The sequence below is a fragment of the Miscanthus floridulus genome, chromosome 8, assembly GCF_019320115.1.
Source record: "Miscanthus floridulus cultivar M001 chromosome 8, ASM1932011v1, whole genome shotgun sequence".
In the NCBI taxonomy this organism is placed as follows: domain Eukaryota; kingdom Viridiplantae; phylum Streptophyta; class Magnoliopsida; order Poales; family Poaceae; genus Miscanthus; species Miscanthus floridulus.
In genome coordinates this window covers 20,634,072-20,650,211 of record NC_089587.1, presented here as the reverse complement: position 1 = coordinate 20,650,211, position 16,140 = coordinate 20,634,072, and the positions used below count along the sequence as shown (strand labels likewise).

At 51.4% G+C, this 16,140-nt stretch overlaps 1 protein-coding gene across 1 annotated transcript in view; it reads right to left on the bottom strand.

Moving 5' to 3' along the window:
- Positions 1 to 4,542: 4,542 nt before the first annotated feature.
- Positions 4,543 to 16,140, bottom strand: part of LOC136468665 (chitinase-like protein PB1E7.04c) — a 44,087-nt gene continuing 32,489 nt past the window's right edge. Inside the window, exons 8-10 of the mRNA XM_066467156.1 lie at positions 5,099 to 5,238; positions 4,903 to 5,045; positions 4,543 to 4,674 (exon numbers count right to left, since the gene is read on the bottom strand). Coding sequence (XP_066323253.1) covers positions 4,543 to 4,674; positions 4,903 to 5,045; positions 5,099 to 5,238 — 415 coding nt within the window. The remainder of the gene's footprint in view (positions 4,675 to 4,902; positions 5,046 to 5,098; positions 5,239 to 16,140) is intronic.

The window sequence follows — 16,140 nt, the reverse complement described above, 5'->3', positions numbered from 1 at the left end:
TTTCCTGGGGATCGATCCCCATTTTGATCTGTGGCGGTATTTCTTTAGCATTAGTCTGTCGAAGAGGAAGATTGGGGGGAAAGAAGTGAATGCGCCGATGGGGTGTGCCAGCATTCACCTGCGCCATACCCGGTCGCAGGGTTACCCGTACATGCGTCTGGCTACATCCAACAAGGGATGGCATTCGCAGTGGTTTTATGTTAAGGATGATGCGAGTGCCATCCTACCGAAGTACACCGGACGTCTTATTGTGGATGTTCCGGAGTCGTGGGGCTGGGGCGTCCCGACTAAAGACAAGAAACATATCTCCGACCTTCTCTCCGCCCTCCATGCCCTGAAGGGTCGGGGTGTAAAGGGGTCAGGAATTATCGGCGCCTACCACGCGAGGAGGGTGGCACCACTGATGGCGCGTGTGCTTCCCCTGCATCGGATGATGCCCGGGATATCGTTCGAGGGGACGGTGCTCGTTGACGAGGCGCTCCCTTATTCGGAAGTGGCGCAGCGTATCAAGGAGGCGATGGAGCCGACGAAGGATTCCACCGGCAGGACCCTCGACATCGTGTATCCGGTGCCCGGGCATCCTCCAATGCGGCCGGAGCCTGGGTTCTTTGAATTCGTAAGCCCTCTTCTCCCGCATTCTTTTCTTTCTCCTGAATCTCCCTCTTTTAACACTTGCTTCTGTAATGTTGGGGCTAGCCGAGGGGGCTAGTCTTCAAGGATAGCCCAGCCCCGCTGCCGAAGGACAAGGTTGTGGCGGCGGCGAATCGGCTCGCGGCCGAGCGGGACAAGAAGGCAAAGGAGGAGATGAAGAAGGCGAAACGACTGAAGCAGGAGGCACGGGATCGGGGAGAGGACGTGAGTAGTGAGGATGACGATGATGGTGATGACGACGACGAGGTAGCCGTCGACGTGGATTGGGGTGTCCTGGAGGACGAGGACACGCTGACGAGTGGCCACCCATCCGTGCAGGGGCCCTTCCCTTTCCACGCGGAGGGAAGTGGATCGATGAGGTCAGTGGAGGCCGGCGAGTCCGCTGCTTCGCATGGTGTGCCGGCCGAGGACCGGTGGATGGGAGAGGGCGGGCCTGTCGCCGCCATCCCCGAGGCGACGATGGAGGGGAGCAGCTCCGGTGCTGCACCCCGTGAGACGATGGAGGGGGACGGCTCCGGTGCCGCGCCCGACGAGACGATGGAGAGGAGCGACTCCGGTGCCGCGCCCGACGAGATGAACCCCCCTGCCCCGGAGCAGGGGGCAGGCATGAAACGGTCCCGCCCAGATGAGTCAGGGCAGGGGTCTGGGGATCCATCCCCGAAACGCTTCCACCAGCCGAGGACGTCAACGTAAGCTGTTGATTCCTCTGTTTTCATCCTTTTTCCATTTTTATTTTGACTTAATGGTTATTACCTTTGCACAGGTTCTTGCGGACGGGTCACCCCCTGGGGCTGGTGCCCAAGAAGAGTCTCGCCCTTCAAGTGGGACAGACGGCGTCGCCTGGAGTCACCCCTGTTTCGGGTGGGAGTGGTGCCGACGTCGGGGCCGCGTTGGCCGACCCGACGGCGCCCATGGTGGCTCCCACGCCCGCGGAGGTTACTGAGCGAGCGGCCTCCTCCGTGGCGGACGTGGAACAGCCGGCCGAGGGCCGCATACCGCCGGTGGAGGTGGTCGTGACCGCGCTAAGCCAGGATCAGCCGGGCGCGGTCGTGGTGGCGCCCGAGGGCGTAGTGCAATCCGCGCCACCAGGGGCCCAAGTGGATCCACCCGTGACGCTCGAAGCGGCCCAGACGGAGGAGGGTCCAGCCGGAGGGTCCTCGAGTGCGGCGGTGGTGCCGCACAGGGTCAGGAGGGAGCCGCCACCGGCCCCTTTGTCGGGAGGAAGCCGCTCCCCTGCGCGGGGGGAGCCGCCGCTCCAGTGGATGGCCGCTCAGGACCCGACGTCGGCTCTTTTCTCGCTCGATGATCATTCCGAGAGCATGGAGCGGGAGGGTCTTGACATCGGGATCTCGACCATGCTGAATGCCCTGGATCAGGCCAGAGGAGCCCTCCGTGAGATAGTTATCCCTACCACTCAGGTATTTTCTGGGCTTTCTTCTTTCTTCGTATGTTTTTGTGTTTTCGCATTTCTAATACCAGTCTTCTTTCTCTTCAGGTTCTTGTTGCTCGTAGCCGGAATAAATCCCAATTCCTCCGCGAGCAGAAGGCGGAGTGGGATCGCCTCTCCGAGGAGGTCTGGCTGCGAGCAGACATGGCCGCCTAGCTTGCTTCCGCCCAGGAGCGGGAGGCCCAGGCGCGTCAGGACGCGGAGGAGGCCCACAGGATGTTCGAGGATTTGTCGGCGAGGTCCAAGCTGGACGGGGAGGAGATTGTCAGGCTCCAAAAGGAGCGAGACGAGCTGCTGCAGAGGAATGCCGCGGCCAATGAGAAGGCCGACGAAGTCCTGAAGGAGCTGGAGATGGAGCGGGATCTCTGGCGGAAGGCCGAGAGTAGGGCCACAGCCCTCCAGCAGAAGGTGGACGAGGACGTTGAGGTGGTCCGCTCTCTCCGGGCGGAGCTTGATGACGCGGTGAAAGGAAAGTCGAGTGCTGAGAACGCCGCCACCAAGCTGGAGAAAGAGGCTGCCTATACGCGCAGAGCCCTTCAAGCTGAGAGCGATGAGCACGATCTTCTACAAGCTGCGGTTGGGGTGGTCCTTAACGCCCTGAATGTGACGGAGCCGGTGGAGACCAGCCCGCTCGCGGCTCGCGTCGGGGGTATCACGGCTCGGGTGGGCCAGCTTGAGGAGAGTGCCTTTCACGCCGGGATTACCCAGGCCTTCACCGTCGCCCACGCCCACTATGAGAAGGAAATAAACCTGAAAGTGATGAGCGAAGGCTTTCCGTCCACCTACGAGGATGAAGAGCTGGAGGAAATGGAGCTGATGGTCGCTCCCCTTGCGAAGAACCTGGCAGACAGTCTGAAAGAAATGGTTCTCCCTTCGCGGGAGTAATTAATCGAACAATTTTGAGAACAGCTTATATGTAATATGTGAACAAGTGTCGGTACTTTTCGAGTCTGGACGCCTTTCGTGCTTTTGCGTCTTAATTTCGTTTTGTTTGATTTTTGCGATTTCATTTTTTACGGTCTTACCAATATGTTCCCCTGAATTATGCCGCTGATTATAATGCGAGGAGATTGTTCCGAAAGAAGGAAAAGAGGTGGCCGTACCTTAACAGCCCCCGAGTAAGGTCCGATCCCCGCACCTGCTGGGGTCGGGTGTTACTGGAGATAATGGATGCCATCGCAATAATCCCCGCCCTGTCTTCCAATTGAGATCCCAACTGGGAACTCTATGGGCTTGGCAAGGTGAGGTTTTTGTCCCTGCATTATTTGGCCCGAGCCCCCGAGCCTTGTCAGGGTCTGATAGGGGTCGGCCGTTATTTGCGTGTTACCCCGTCCTCGGTTTTCGCAATCGGAGGGGCTGAGTAAACGACACTTGCCTCGACGGCTTGAGTACCGCGCTCAACGAGCTCGCTAACGGGTACGTTCGTGCGGAATCCGGGTCCATCATTTGCTGATGGGGTCGGCAGAGCCCTCTGGTGGCACTCCACAACTTCTTAACCCGCCTCCCGGCAGATGCCTGAGTCGTTCGATAAGCTCAGGGGGCCCGATGGCCTCTCCTCGATGGAGATTCTGTGGGTTTGGCTCGAGGTTAGAATCGAACGAAAGAAGGTCGAGACGTCCCGGTCCGCTTCTGAGCGGGGTCGGGCAGGGCCGCTGGGGCTCGTCTCGGTTATCTCTCCCTGGCTCTGTTCGGCGTGAGGCGGCCTTGAGCCCTTCGCGGGCCGACCTTCGAACCTCAGCCTGTGGTTGCCTATATCGGATAAGGCGACAGTCGTTTCGTGGTGCGACACGAATCATTGGGATGCAATTTTTTGCATATGAAATGTTTTAAATGCAAGATTTAATTGAAAATAAAGGTGGTGACGTTACCTTGGTGGTATGAGTGGCGGAAAAGCTCCTACCAGGTGATGTTTGTGACGAGGTTGGAAAAACCTACGTAAGAATTGCCATTCTTTGTTTCGTGTCTCGGTGACGATCCGAGCTGTTCAATTAACTTGGGCGACCTGACAGCTGTAGGCGGACCCCTCCGATCCCTTCCTTGAGAAAGGCGGACGTCGAAACTAGAGACGCGAGAGGCGTTTGAGCATGATTTTTCTGGTGAATAGAAACATTGTAGCTATCGGGGCGTGGGGTTTGCTAGTTCGTCCAGTTTTACTCAAAGCTTTGTGCCTGTATGTCGCGCCCTTAGTTTCAAGCGTACGGAGGGGTCGGGTGGAGAGGATGTCTAGATTGGTAGTCATCCTCGACAGCCCCCGAGTGATGCTCGCGTCCCTGCTATTTGATGGGGTCGGAATCTTGCGAACAAATTTTAACGCATAAAGTGAGAAAGCTGAGAGGCTTATCTTTCTTTGGTCGTCCGTTCGTCGTGTCTTCTGGGCCGAACGGTCGACCCAGGAGATCTGAAAGGTCCCGTCGCCGGGTCATTCGTGGTCCTTTCGCCTTGCCTTAGTTACAGCACTTCCTCTTTAAATAGGGAGGGGGAGAGGAGTTCTCATCCCACCTCCCCTTCTGCCTCCAAGCCGCTATCTCTCCTTCTTCTTCCTTTCCTCCAAACACGTCTGTGCATCGCGGTGGTTCCTGAGTGAGGAAGAGTAATGCCAGAGGGAGATAGAGAACTTACAAACTTGCTCGTGAGTCTGGTGCGTGATGTCGAGCCGGAGGTTATCCAATGTAGATGAGATGGTGCGCGCGGCCCTTGCTGAGGAGTCGCTGCTGCTGAAGGAAAAAAGGCGTTGGTGGGCGTCGTACGTCGTTGACTGCGTCGTCGTTTGCCGCGCTCCTCCCTTGGCGGGAGGCGTTTCCTACCCATATGCCGTTGTTAGGGTTATGGCTGGAGATGATGGCGTAGTCCCCAGACGCCATGGCGGTGACGTTGCTGCCGGGGTTGTGGCTGACGACGATGGCGTAGTCGCCGGACGCTCCGGCGGAGGCGTCGCAGATGGTGGCGCCTTCGAGGATCCAGCGAAGATGTCACCGATGGAGAGCGTGGCACGGCGTCCACAGTAGACGAGCTGGCCCGTGTACACGCCCCGGTCGTCACCGATGGAGAGCGCGGCACGGCGGCCACAGTGGACGAACTGGCCCGTGTACACGCCCCCGATGTCGCCGATGGAGAGCGTGGCGCGGCGACCGTAGTAGCACCTGTGGTAGAGCTGAGCCGAGACTGTAATGAAATAACGTTGTGGGGAAGCCCCCGAGTAAACAGTCTTCAGAGTATATTGTTCCTTTTTTGTAATGACATCGCCTTGTAAGTGGTGAATTCGTGCAAAAGGTGAACAAAATTACATCCTTTGCTTATGGCAAGTCATTTTAGCGCTTTCCAACTCTTCTCATGGTCTGAGTCATAGGAAGCTAGGAACATCCTGGGAACTAATTCTGATTGAACTGGTGAGCAAAGAGGTTGCAGCCGCTGGGGCGTGGGTGTCTCGCAGTCCTACCAGTTTGTCGATGCGGGACCCATAAGGTTCCCCACGGAGAAGAGAAAAGAAGACCTAGTCCTACTAGGATTTCCTACATGTAATCCTATTAGGACTAGTTACACGTAATCCTACTAGGATCTCTACTTTGTAACCGACTAGGACTCCCGCCTCTCCTGAACTATATAAAGGAGGGCAGGGGTCCCTAGATCAGAAGCTAACACACACATAGACAACAATTGTACGACACAACCCTTGACAATCAATCCAACGCAAAGGCTAAGGCCGACTGGACGTAAGGTTATTACTCGATCTACGATCGAGGGCCTGAACCAGAATAAATCGACTGTGTCTTGCGTTAACCATCGAGTTCGGCATATGCCGAAGCCCGAACATACTGCCCCGGGTACCCCCGTGGCAGGCTATCGGTGGTAAAACATCGACAGCTGGCACGCCAGGTAGGGGCCTTCGGCGACTTGCATCCGAGAGCTCGATGGACCTCGACAACATAATCTTCCCGACGGGATCAACTTTCATCTTCGGCTCATGGATCTACGAGGCAGATAACAACGGCAGACTTCAAAGCCATCTCCTCAAAGATTCAGATCATCTGGAAAAAGTTCCTATTTCAACAACTGCAACGGATCAGCTCACCAGAAGATTCGCGCAACTCATAGTATCCGATTCAAATCAGATTTCACGACCACTCGTATCCGATTCGAATTCAAGCTCCAAGGCGAAGTCTTATCCGAGTGCTTTCTGGAAGCCGAGTTCTCTTTCGGAAAGATTCCAGAGCACAACTCGAAACAACTCGGATTACCCCCAGAGTTATCACAAGAAGTCGAATTCTTTTCCATTTGGGCTCGACAACATTGCGAAATCCTATCAAGGGCAGGTCGAAAGATCTTTCAATCCTAGATTCGGGATACCACTGACAGGAGCTCAGGAGGGTCTCGTGCTAACAATAACATCGCAGGACTGTATCATCCACTGGCCGGGTTCCGTCCCTGAGGATAGCGGAACCCAACTAGTCGGCACATCAGCAACAGCTATTCTACCTTACCAGGAAGGAGACTCGATCTGCGACACCGAGGCATCTACTAAAGTTATCAGTAACTCCAACAGAATGAAAACTAATGTCAATAACAGAACTGCTCATGCGCGAGAAGTACTCATGGTTCGACGACCGCGGTCACCATTAAATCTCCCGGAAGCACCTGATGTCAGATCATCAGATGAATCAGAATCCAACATATCACCGTTTGCCCAAGGCTACGACGGAGAAACAGACAGTCAGAGACAAGCTAGAGAAAGAAAAAACAAGTTGAAGCAAGGGCGTCAACACCGTGCTAGGCAGCGCAAGGAAGCTTGGATCAGATACGAGTCAGAATTGGCTGAGTATGACAAAAGAAAATCACAACGAGAAGTCGAGGGAAGACGCACGGCGAATACACCCTACGATAAGATTCGAGAGGCATTAGAAGAACTCGGAAAAACTTCACACCCCAGTGAAAAGTATGAACAGCTCCAGGACTTGCTCCGATCAACGATCCCGAAAACACATGAAGAGAGAGCTCGATCAAGACTACCCGCAAGATCAACAACCCACAGACAAGAAGAACAAAATCAAAGGAAATCTGCTTTCGAAAGACTTGGGCCAAGTGGAAGCCATAATGAAGGAAGTAGGAAGGAACATAATCAGGGCCACCGATTTGAACAACCCGGGAAGACTAGAAGTAGGATACCTACCCAAACAATCTCGCAAGATTATTCCCGTCAGAACGACAGCTGGCCAGAAGAAGGTGCCGAATCCGAATTCAAAGAAACCAAGACGCACGACAGGCAATGGCTCAGAATATATTCACAATCAATTGAACTAGCCGGAGGAGATGACGATATTAAAACCCTTTTCTTTCCCATGGCACTGGAAGCCATGCCTCTCCAATGGTTCGACAAACTGAACCCAGGATCTATCAGAAATTGGGAGGATTTGCAAAGAGCTTTTTGCGAGAATTTTGCAGGAATCATTACACATCCAATCACCCATGCAGAATTAAAAGGACTCAAGCAAAAGGGAGGTGAAAGTCTCAGAAACTACTATCGACGATTCGGCGAACTACGAGCTCAAGTGCATGACATAACCGAACGAGAAGTAATTGAAGCTTTCTCTCACGGAATCATGGCTAGGTGGCAATTTCAAGATTTTTGCAAAGAAAATCCGAGAAACAATGAAGAATTCAGACGAACAGTAGAAAAGATGATTACTGCAGAAGAAAAAACACGGGAAAGGTTCCCAGACAGAAACAACCAGGACAACTCGGACAAGCAAAATCATCGGAGTAGCAGACATCAAGAAAGAAAACGTAGACCAGACAATACTGTGGCGATGGCCGACAAATCAAAGAAGTTTCCCAAACCCAGAAGATATGATGACATTGAAAGCATACGTTGCCCATTACACCCTGGCGGGAGGCACACCATCGGAAATTGCTACACTTTCAATGATCGATACACAAGAAAAGATAGTAAGGAAAACGCCAAAGAGGACAATCAGAAAAAAGAAGAAGACAACCACGAGGACAAAGGATTCCAAAAACCTAGGGGAACGGTAGCAGTGATCTTCTCAGGGGCTCCGGATTGCAGAAGCAAACATCAAGAAAAACTAGCACTACGGACCATTATGACAGCAGAGCCGGCTACACCAAGATACCTCAATTGGTCACAGTATCCTATCCAATTCACCAGAGAAGACCAATGGACTAGCGTGGGAAACGCGGGCCATTATCCATTAGTTTTGGATCCAACTATAGCTGGTATGACCGTCACCAAAGTACTAATCGATGGAGGAGCTGGGCTTAACATCATCTTTTCAGAAACCCTAAGGAAAATGGGACTACAACTCGCCGGGATGATTACACCAACAAGCACGCCTTTTTACGGAATAGTACCCGGCAAAACAGCCATGCCACTCGGACAAATTACTTTACCTGTTACCTTTGGAACTCCTTCAAACTACCGAACAGAGTTTATCAAATTCGAAGTCGCCGACTTCGACTCATCATATCATGCAATCCTAGGACGACCGGCGCTAGCCAAATTCATGGCAATACCACATTATCCGTACCTACTGCTTAAAATGCCAGGACCCCACGGTATCCTTTCTCTTCGAAGCGATTTAAAGCGCGCTTTTGACTGTGACGTTCAGGCGATCCAAATTGCAGCCAAAGCACAAGCTGACAATGGAAGAAAAGAAATAGCCACAATCGCGGCGAAAACAAGCCAGGAAGAATTAGAAATACCAGCTAAAAAACCCAGTATCATTGCACCACCAAAAGAAGCCGACGTCAAGCAAATCGACTTAGGCACAGGCGACACCTCCAAGACAGCGACTATCAGCGCTCACCTCTCGGCAAAATAGGAACTCGCGCTCACCAACTTTCTTCGGGACAACAAGGATATCTTCGCTTGGAAGCCAGCCGACATGCCAGGGGTCCCAAGAGAGTTGGCTGAGCACAGAATTGATGTTAACAAAAGCTCCAAACCTGTAAAACAACGGCTACGACGATTCTCACCCGACAAGAAGGCAGCAATTAAAAAGGAAATAACAAAACTGATGGCAGCCGGATTCATCAAAGAGATCCTACATCCAGACTGGCTAGCGAACCCGGTCCTTGTTCAGAAGAAAAACACAGACGAGTGGCGCATGTGCGTCGATTACACAGATCTCAACAAACATTGCCCAAAAGATCCGTTCGGGCTACCACGCATTGACCAGATAGTTGACTCGACAGCAGGATCTGCATTATTATCTTTTCTCGATTGCTATTCAGGGTATCACCAGATCGCACTAAAAGAAGAAGACCAGAGCAAGACATCTTTCATCACCCCGTTTGGTGCCTACTGCTACAAGACCATGTCGTTTGGACTAAAAAACGCTGGCGCCACGTACCAAAGAGCTATCCAGACTTGCCTTGGGAATCAAATCGGTGAAAATGTGGAGGCATACGTGGACGACGTGGTGGTGAAAACAAAAGACCCAGACACCCTAATTGAAGATTTACAGCAAACGTTCGAAAACTTGAAGAAATGGAGATGGAAATTGAATCCAAACAAATGTGTATTTGGAGTTCCCTCAGGGCAACTACTCGGATTTTTGGTCAGTCAGCGCGGGATTGAAGCCAGCACCAAACAAATTCGAGCCATAACAGAAATGGGCCCACCTAGAAGTGTCAAAGATGTGCAGAAACTAACAGGATGCATGGCGGCCCTCAACCGTTTCATATCAAGACTCGGCGAAAAGGGGTTACCTTTCTTTAAACTACTAAAGAAGACAGACAAGTTCGAGTGGACAACAGAAGCCGACGAAGCTTTCAAAAAACTTAAAGAATACCTCACTTCATCGCCTATCCTGACACCCCCAAAGAAAGACGAAGATATGATGCTATATATTGCGGCAACTCCCACAGTAATCAGCACAGCAATAATCATAGAAAGAGAAGAAGAAGGGCGTGCGTATAAAGTACAACGTCCAGTATACTACATCAGCGAAGTACTGTCAGAATCCAAAATCCGGTACCCACATGTACAAAAACTACTCTACGCTTTACTCATTACCTCTCGGAAACTTCGCCATTATTTCGAAAGCCACAAGATTACTGTAGTGACAGATTTTCCACTCGGAGACATCCTACACAACAAAGACGCCACAGGGCGCATATCCAAGTGGGCAGTTGAAATTGGAGCTCTGGACATCAATTTCATCCCACGGAAAGCAATCAAATCCCAAGCCCTCGCCGATTTCGTGGCCGAATGGACAGAGATTCAACAGCCCTTATCAGATACAATCCTCGACCATTGGAAGATGTACTTTGATGGATCACTCAAACTAGGCGGGGCCGGAGCAGGCGTTCTCCTCATTTCTCCAGAAGGAAAACAACTCAAGTACGTCCTTCAGATATTATGGCAAGCTACAAATAACGAAGCAGAATATGAAGCACTCATCCACGGGCTACGAGTCGCGATTACCCTCGGAATAAAAAGATTACTCGTATACGGCGACTCAGCAGTGGTCATCAACCAAGTCAACAAAGATTGGGACTGCACCAAAGAAAACATGGGTGCTTATTGTGCCGAGATACGGAAACTTGAAAAACACTTCCAAGGATTAGAAATTTTACACGTTCTACGCGATTCCAACATTGCAGCAGATGTCCTTGCCAAACTTGGATCAGACAGAGCAAAGGTTCCACCTGGCGTATTCATAGAAGAACTATCAGTTCCCTCTATCAAACAACCCGGTGAAACAACACAAGAAATCCAGGCTAAAGGCGTTCAGATCCTGATAATCAACACTTCATGGACCCAAGTTTTCATTGACTATATCAAAGAAAACAAATTACCAGCAAATAAGGCAGAAGCCACCCAAGTTGTTCGCAGAAGCAAGAACTACGTTATAGTAGGAGATAAACTTTACAGAAGAGCAGCATCATCAGGAGTACTCCTAAAATGTGTCTCATTTGAAGAGGGTAAAGAGATCCTAGACGAAATACATTCAGGTTGCTGTGGAAATCATGCCGCTTCAAGGACACTGGTTGGCAAAGCATTCCGTACCGGATTCTACTGGCCAACCGCTTTGAAAGACGCAGAAGAGCTTGTCAGAAAATGCAAAGGTTGCCAAATGTTTGCAAGACAAGCCCATGTACCAGCTCACAATCTTATCTGCATTCCACCCGCTTGGCCTTTTTCCTGCTGGGGGCTAGATCAAGTAGGACCCCTGAAAAAAGCAAAAGGCGGCTTCGAGTACATCTTTGTGGCAATTGACAAGTTTACCAAGTGGATTGAATACAAACCACTCGCGAAATACAGCGCAACCAAAGCAGTCGAGTTCATCCAAGACATTATGCACCGCTTCGGCATGCCAAATCGAATCATCACAGACCTAGGCTCACCCTTCACAGCTACAGAATTCAAAAGCTGGGCTCAAGACTGTGGTTTTCAGTATAGACTACGCGTCCGTTGCACATCCAGAAGCCAACGGACAAGTAGAAAGAGCTAATGGACTCATACTAGCCGGATTAAAACCAAGGTTATACGAAGAACTAGTGGACTATGGGTCCAAATGGATTGAAGAACTACCGAAAGTAGTGTGGGGGCTACGAACTCAAATAAGCAGAGCAACAGGCCACTCACCTTTCTTCCTAGTTTACGGGTCAGAGGCCGTACTACCCGCCGACTTGATCTGGACATCCCCGAAAATAGAACAATATGATGAAGGAGAAGCAGAACACACAAGAAGATTAGAACTCGACAGCTCAGAAGAAGTCAGAATAACGCTACCCTCCAAACAGCTAGATACCTACAAGGTTTAAGACGGCACTACAACAAGAATACCCAATCTCGATCACTACAAGGTGGAGACTTAGTGCTAAGAAGGATACAAAAGACTGATGGACGACATAAGCTACTCAGTCCTTGGGAAGGCCCGTTCATTGTCACAAAAGTCACTGGACCCGGCACATACAAGTTAATGACCGAAGATGGAAAAGAAGTCAGCAATACATGGCACATCAGCCAGCTAAGAAGATTCCATGCGTAAAAACAACTCAGGAAAAACAGACATGCAAGCCGCAAGGGACCTATGTTCACAACCAACGAAAGACAATACTCTTCAAAAACATATGTATTAGTTTATACTCATGATCAATAAAGATAATATTCATCCACAGCATGCCGTGTCATGACTTCCAACGAGTTGTTTTCACGAAACAAAAAGCAAAATGGCTGAAAACATGCCTGAGCGTCCCGGCCGAGAGCAAAATAGCTGAAAAGATGCTTGAGCCCGCCGATGAGGGTAGCTAAAAGCTAACACCCGAAACAAAAAGCAAAATGGCTAAAAACATGCCTGAGCATTCCGGCCGAGAGCAAAATAGCTGAAAAGATGCTTGAGCCCGCCGATGAGGGTAGCTAAAAGCTAACACCCGAAACAAAAAGCAAAATGGCTGAAAACATGCCTGAGCATTCCGGCCGAGAGCAAAATAGCTGAAAAGATGCTTGAGCTCGCCGATGAGGGTAGCTAAAAGCTAACACCCGAAACAAAAAGCAAAATGGCTGAAAACATGCCTGAGCGTCCCGGCCGAGAGCAAAATAGCTGAAAAGATGCTTGAGCCCGCCGATGAGGGTAGCTAAAAGCTAACACCCGAAACAAAAAGCAAAATGGCTGAAAACATGCCTGAGCATTCCGGCCGAGAGCAAAATAGCTGAAAAGATGCTTGAGCTCGCCGATGAGGGTAGCTAAAGCTAACACCCGAAACAAAAAGCAAAATGGCTGAAAACATGCCTGAGCGTCCTGGCCGAGAGCAAAATAGCTGAAAAGATGCTTGAGCCCGCCGATGAGGGTAGCTAAAAGCTAACACCCGAAACAAAAAGCAAAATGGCTGAAAACATGCCTGAGCATTCCGGCCGAGAGCAAAATAGCTGAAAAGATGCTTGAGCCCGCCGATGAGGGTAGCTAAAAGCTAACACCCGAAACAAAAGCAAAATGACTGAAAACATGCCTGAGCGTCCCGGCCGGGTGCAAAATAGCTGAAAAGATGCTTGAGCCCGCCGATGAGGGTAGCTAAAAGCTAACAACCGAAACAAGTCGGCCGAAATTTAACTTCAAAAGACCCTCCAGCACTTCGTTCCGAAAAGCAAGAGGCTCGGGGGCTACGTCCAGATAGGAAAAGAACGAGTGCCACTCAAGAAAGCACTCGGATGCCGAAGTTTATCAAGGCAGCATTCTATACCGAGTCATTTCACATAGCGCAGGCGAAAGGTTGTTAATGCAAAGCACTCGACGGATCACAAGGGAGAAAGAAAAGAAAAGTACTCGACAAGTCGAGAGGCTTCGTCAGAATAACGCGCAGAGTTATTTTACGGAGCAGAGACAGGAACAGGACAAAGTACTCAGCAAGTCAAATAACTTCAACCGCACCCAGGCAAAGAATACATCAACAAAATAAAGAATCTTCATTTAAAAAGGAGTGCAATGTTACAAGAGAACGCTCAATTGAGTCAGGCATTGTCATCAGAAAAAGAAATATCAATACTTAGACTATCTACAACTCTACTGGCTAGATCTTCGACCTCAGGCTCCATCTTTTCAACGGCGTCGAGATATTCTTGGCTTTCAGCTTCTTCCGCTATCTTGGAGAGGGGCGCCTCTGGAGCAAGGACCCGGACCTGGGCCAGCACATTCTTGGTACAAACTTGGGCACACCTCTTTGCGAACTCTTGGAAACGAGTCGGAATCCGGGGAATGAACTGCGCCCAAGATTGCCCGTCATCCGCCGGAGTCCGAAGGACATCGGCTACTGAACGAAAAGATTTCCACAAAGCATTCCAATTCTCAGTAGCCGTCGCCAGCTTCCCGGACAAGTTTTCAATAGTTTTTTGGGCCTGCACAAGATCTCTGTCAGCTCCGCGCCTAATCAACCTAGCAAGGGCAAGTTCTTCCTCAGCATGAGTTATTACCTCCTCAGCTTTATTGTGACTAGAACGGACAAGAGCTTTCATTTCTTCAATACCTTCCGAGAGCTTCTGCTTCTCAACTCGGAGAGCTAGGCAAGACACCCAAGAACAAGTCAGCAGGAAAACAAGTCAAAATACAAGAAGAAACAGGCAGAACCCACGGCACCTTTGCATTCATTCTTCGCAGACTCCACTGCAGCATCTCTCTGCTTCTCCGTCTCCACTACCCGGGCGCGAAGGGTTTTCTCCTCTTTCTGATGCACTTGACGCTCCGTCTCCAACTCAGCCCGGAGGAGGTCAAGATCGGCTTTCAGAGCGTCCACCTCCGAAGACAGCTTCCTCTCATTCTCAGATGAGAAGAAGAAGCCAGAATGATCGCGAGAGAAAGACTGAGTGTGGGGGTATTAACCCCTATACCCTTACGGCTAAGCTTGGGCTGGCCCGGATCGATGGGTTCAGTCCACCCGAAAGATGACGTGCAGCCCAGTCAACCTGATCGGAGTCCCGCACAAGGAATCAAGACGGATTTGGCGACCAAGCAGGATCCTGGTCGGTTAGAATAGGAATCCTTATCCGGCCAGATATGGCAATTGTAACTGACTAGGATTAGTTTCCAGATCTGTAACCCTGCCCCCCGGACTATATAAGGCGGGCAGGGGACCCCTCTAAAAAATATCTCTCATTGACATACAGCAATACAAATCAGACGCAGGACGTAGGTATTACGCCTTCTTGGTGGCCGAACCTGGATAAAACCTCGTGTCTGTCTTGCGTCACCGTCTTGTTTGGGGCTTGCGCATCTGTCTGCCGATAATCTACTACCTTGGGCATACCCCTAGGTAGACTGCCGACCATATTTCGTCGACAGTGGCGCGCCAGGTAGGGGGTGTGCGTACCGCTCATCAAGCAAACAAGATGGTCATCGTCTCCGGCTCCATGGCTACACCCAACGGCCTCACGTTCACCGTCGGCCAGATCACCTGGACCACCGGCCCCGATGTCTCCACCACCATGACCGCGGAGGAGGCATGGATTCAACCCGCGCCGACGACTACTTCACCTGCATCGGCTACGGCTCCGACCACGGTGAACACGATTCCGACCACGGTGAACACGGCTCCGACCACGACGAACGTGGCTCCGACCACGATGGATCTGGCTCCGACCACGGTACATCTGGCTCCGACCACGCTTACAGCCACGCCGACAACCCGTCGTCTGCTTCCCCGCTACAGAGGAAAACAGATCGACGGACACCGACTTGCTCGACTCCATCGATCGGGTCGGCATCAAACTCGCTGAAAACCCTAGCTCTGGTAAGTACGATTCAAAGCCAACCTAATGAGCAGATAACATCTCCCCATAGCAGATCTATCCGACCAGCTCGGACCAGTCGTCCTGCACGACTCGGAACAGATCTTATGGTCGTATCTACTCCTGAGGGGCGCTCTGCTCGTCGCCAGCCAGCCTTTGCGACGGGTCTCCGACTCTGCGAGTACGAAGCCCCGACGGAGAACCACCAGGTCCAGCCCTACGGCCTGCAAAACGCTGCCTCCAGCTACGCGTACAACCTGCGACACCGCTCGGATCTGTGTCCTGTACACCGATCTCGGCCGAAGCCATGCAACATCGTCAACATGGTCCGGATCGAAGATTATCGGGAAGGATCCGTCCACACAGTCCGAGAAGGTGACTCCAGCTCCTCATCCGGCATCGCGTCCAACGCATCTGTCCACACCGAGCTTCAGCGTCACGAAGATGAAGGCGCCCAATACGATCTGGATCTACCAGACCACGCCCCGGGTTTCCCCCAATTTCCGTCTTTCCCGCCAAGACGAGGGGATTTGATCCATGTTGTTAGCAACGACGAGCCGCCAGCAGTTGGCGAAACAGAACAAGAAAAGACTGCACGCGAAGCACGCAATATTGACCGGTTTAATCGCCGGCAAATCAAAGCTGAAGCAGACCAGGAGGCACGACGCATAAGGGTCCAACCGCACGACCTCAACAACGCTTTCGACAGGGTGGGGGATAAACAAGTCTTCAAGACCCCAAGCGCCAACGTAGCCGTTGCCATGGCGACGATGCAGCGGCTGCCCAACACTCCCGAGACTCAAGT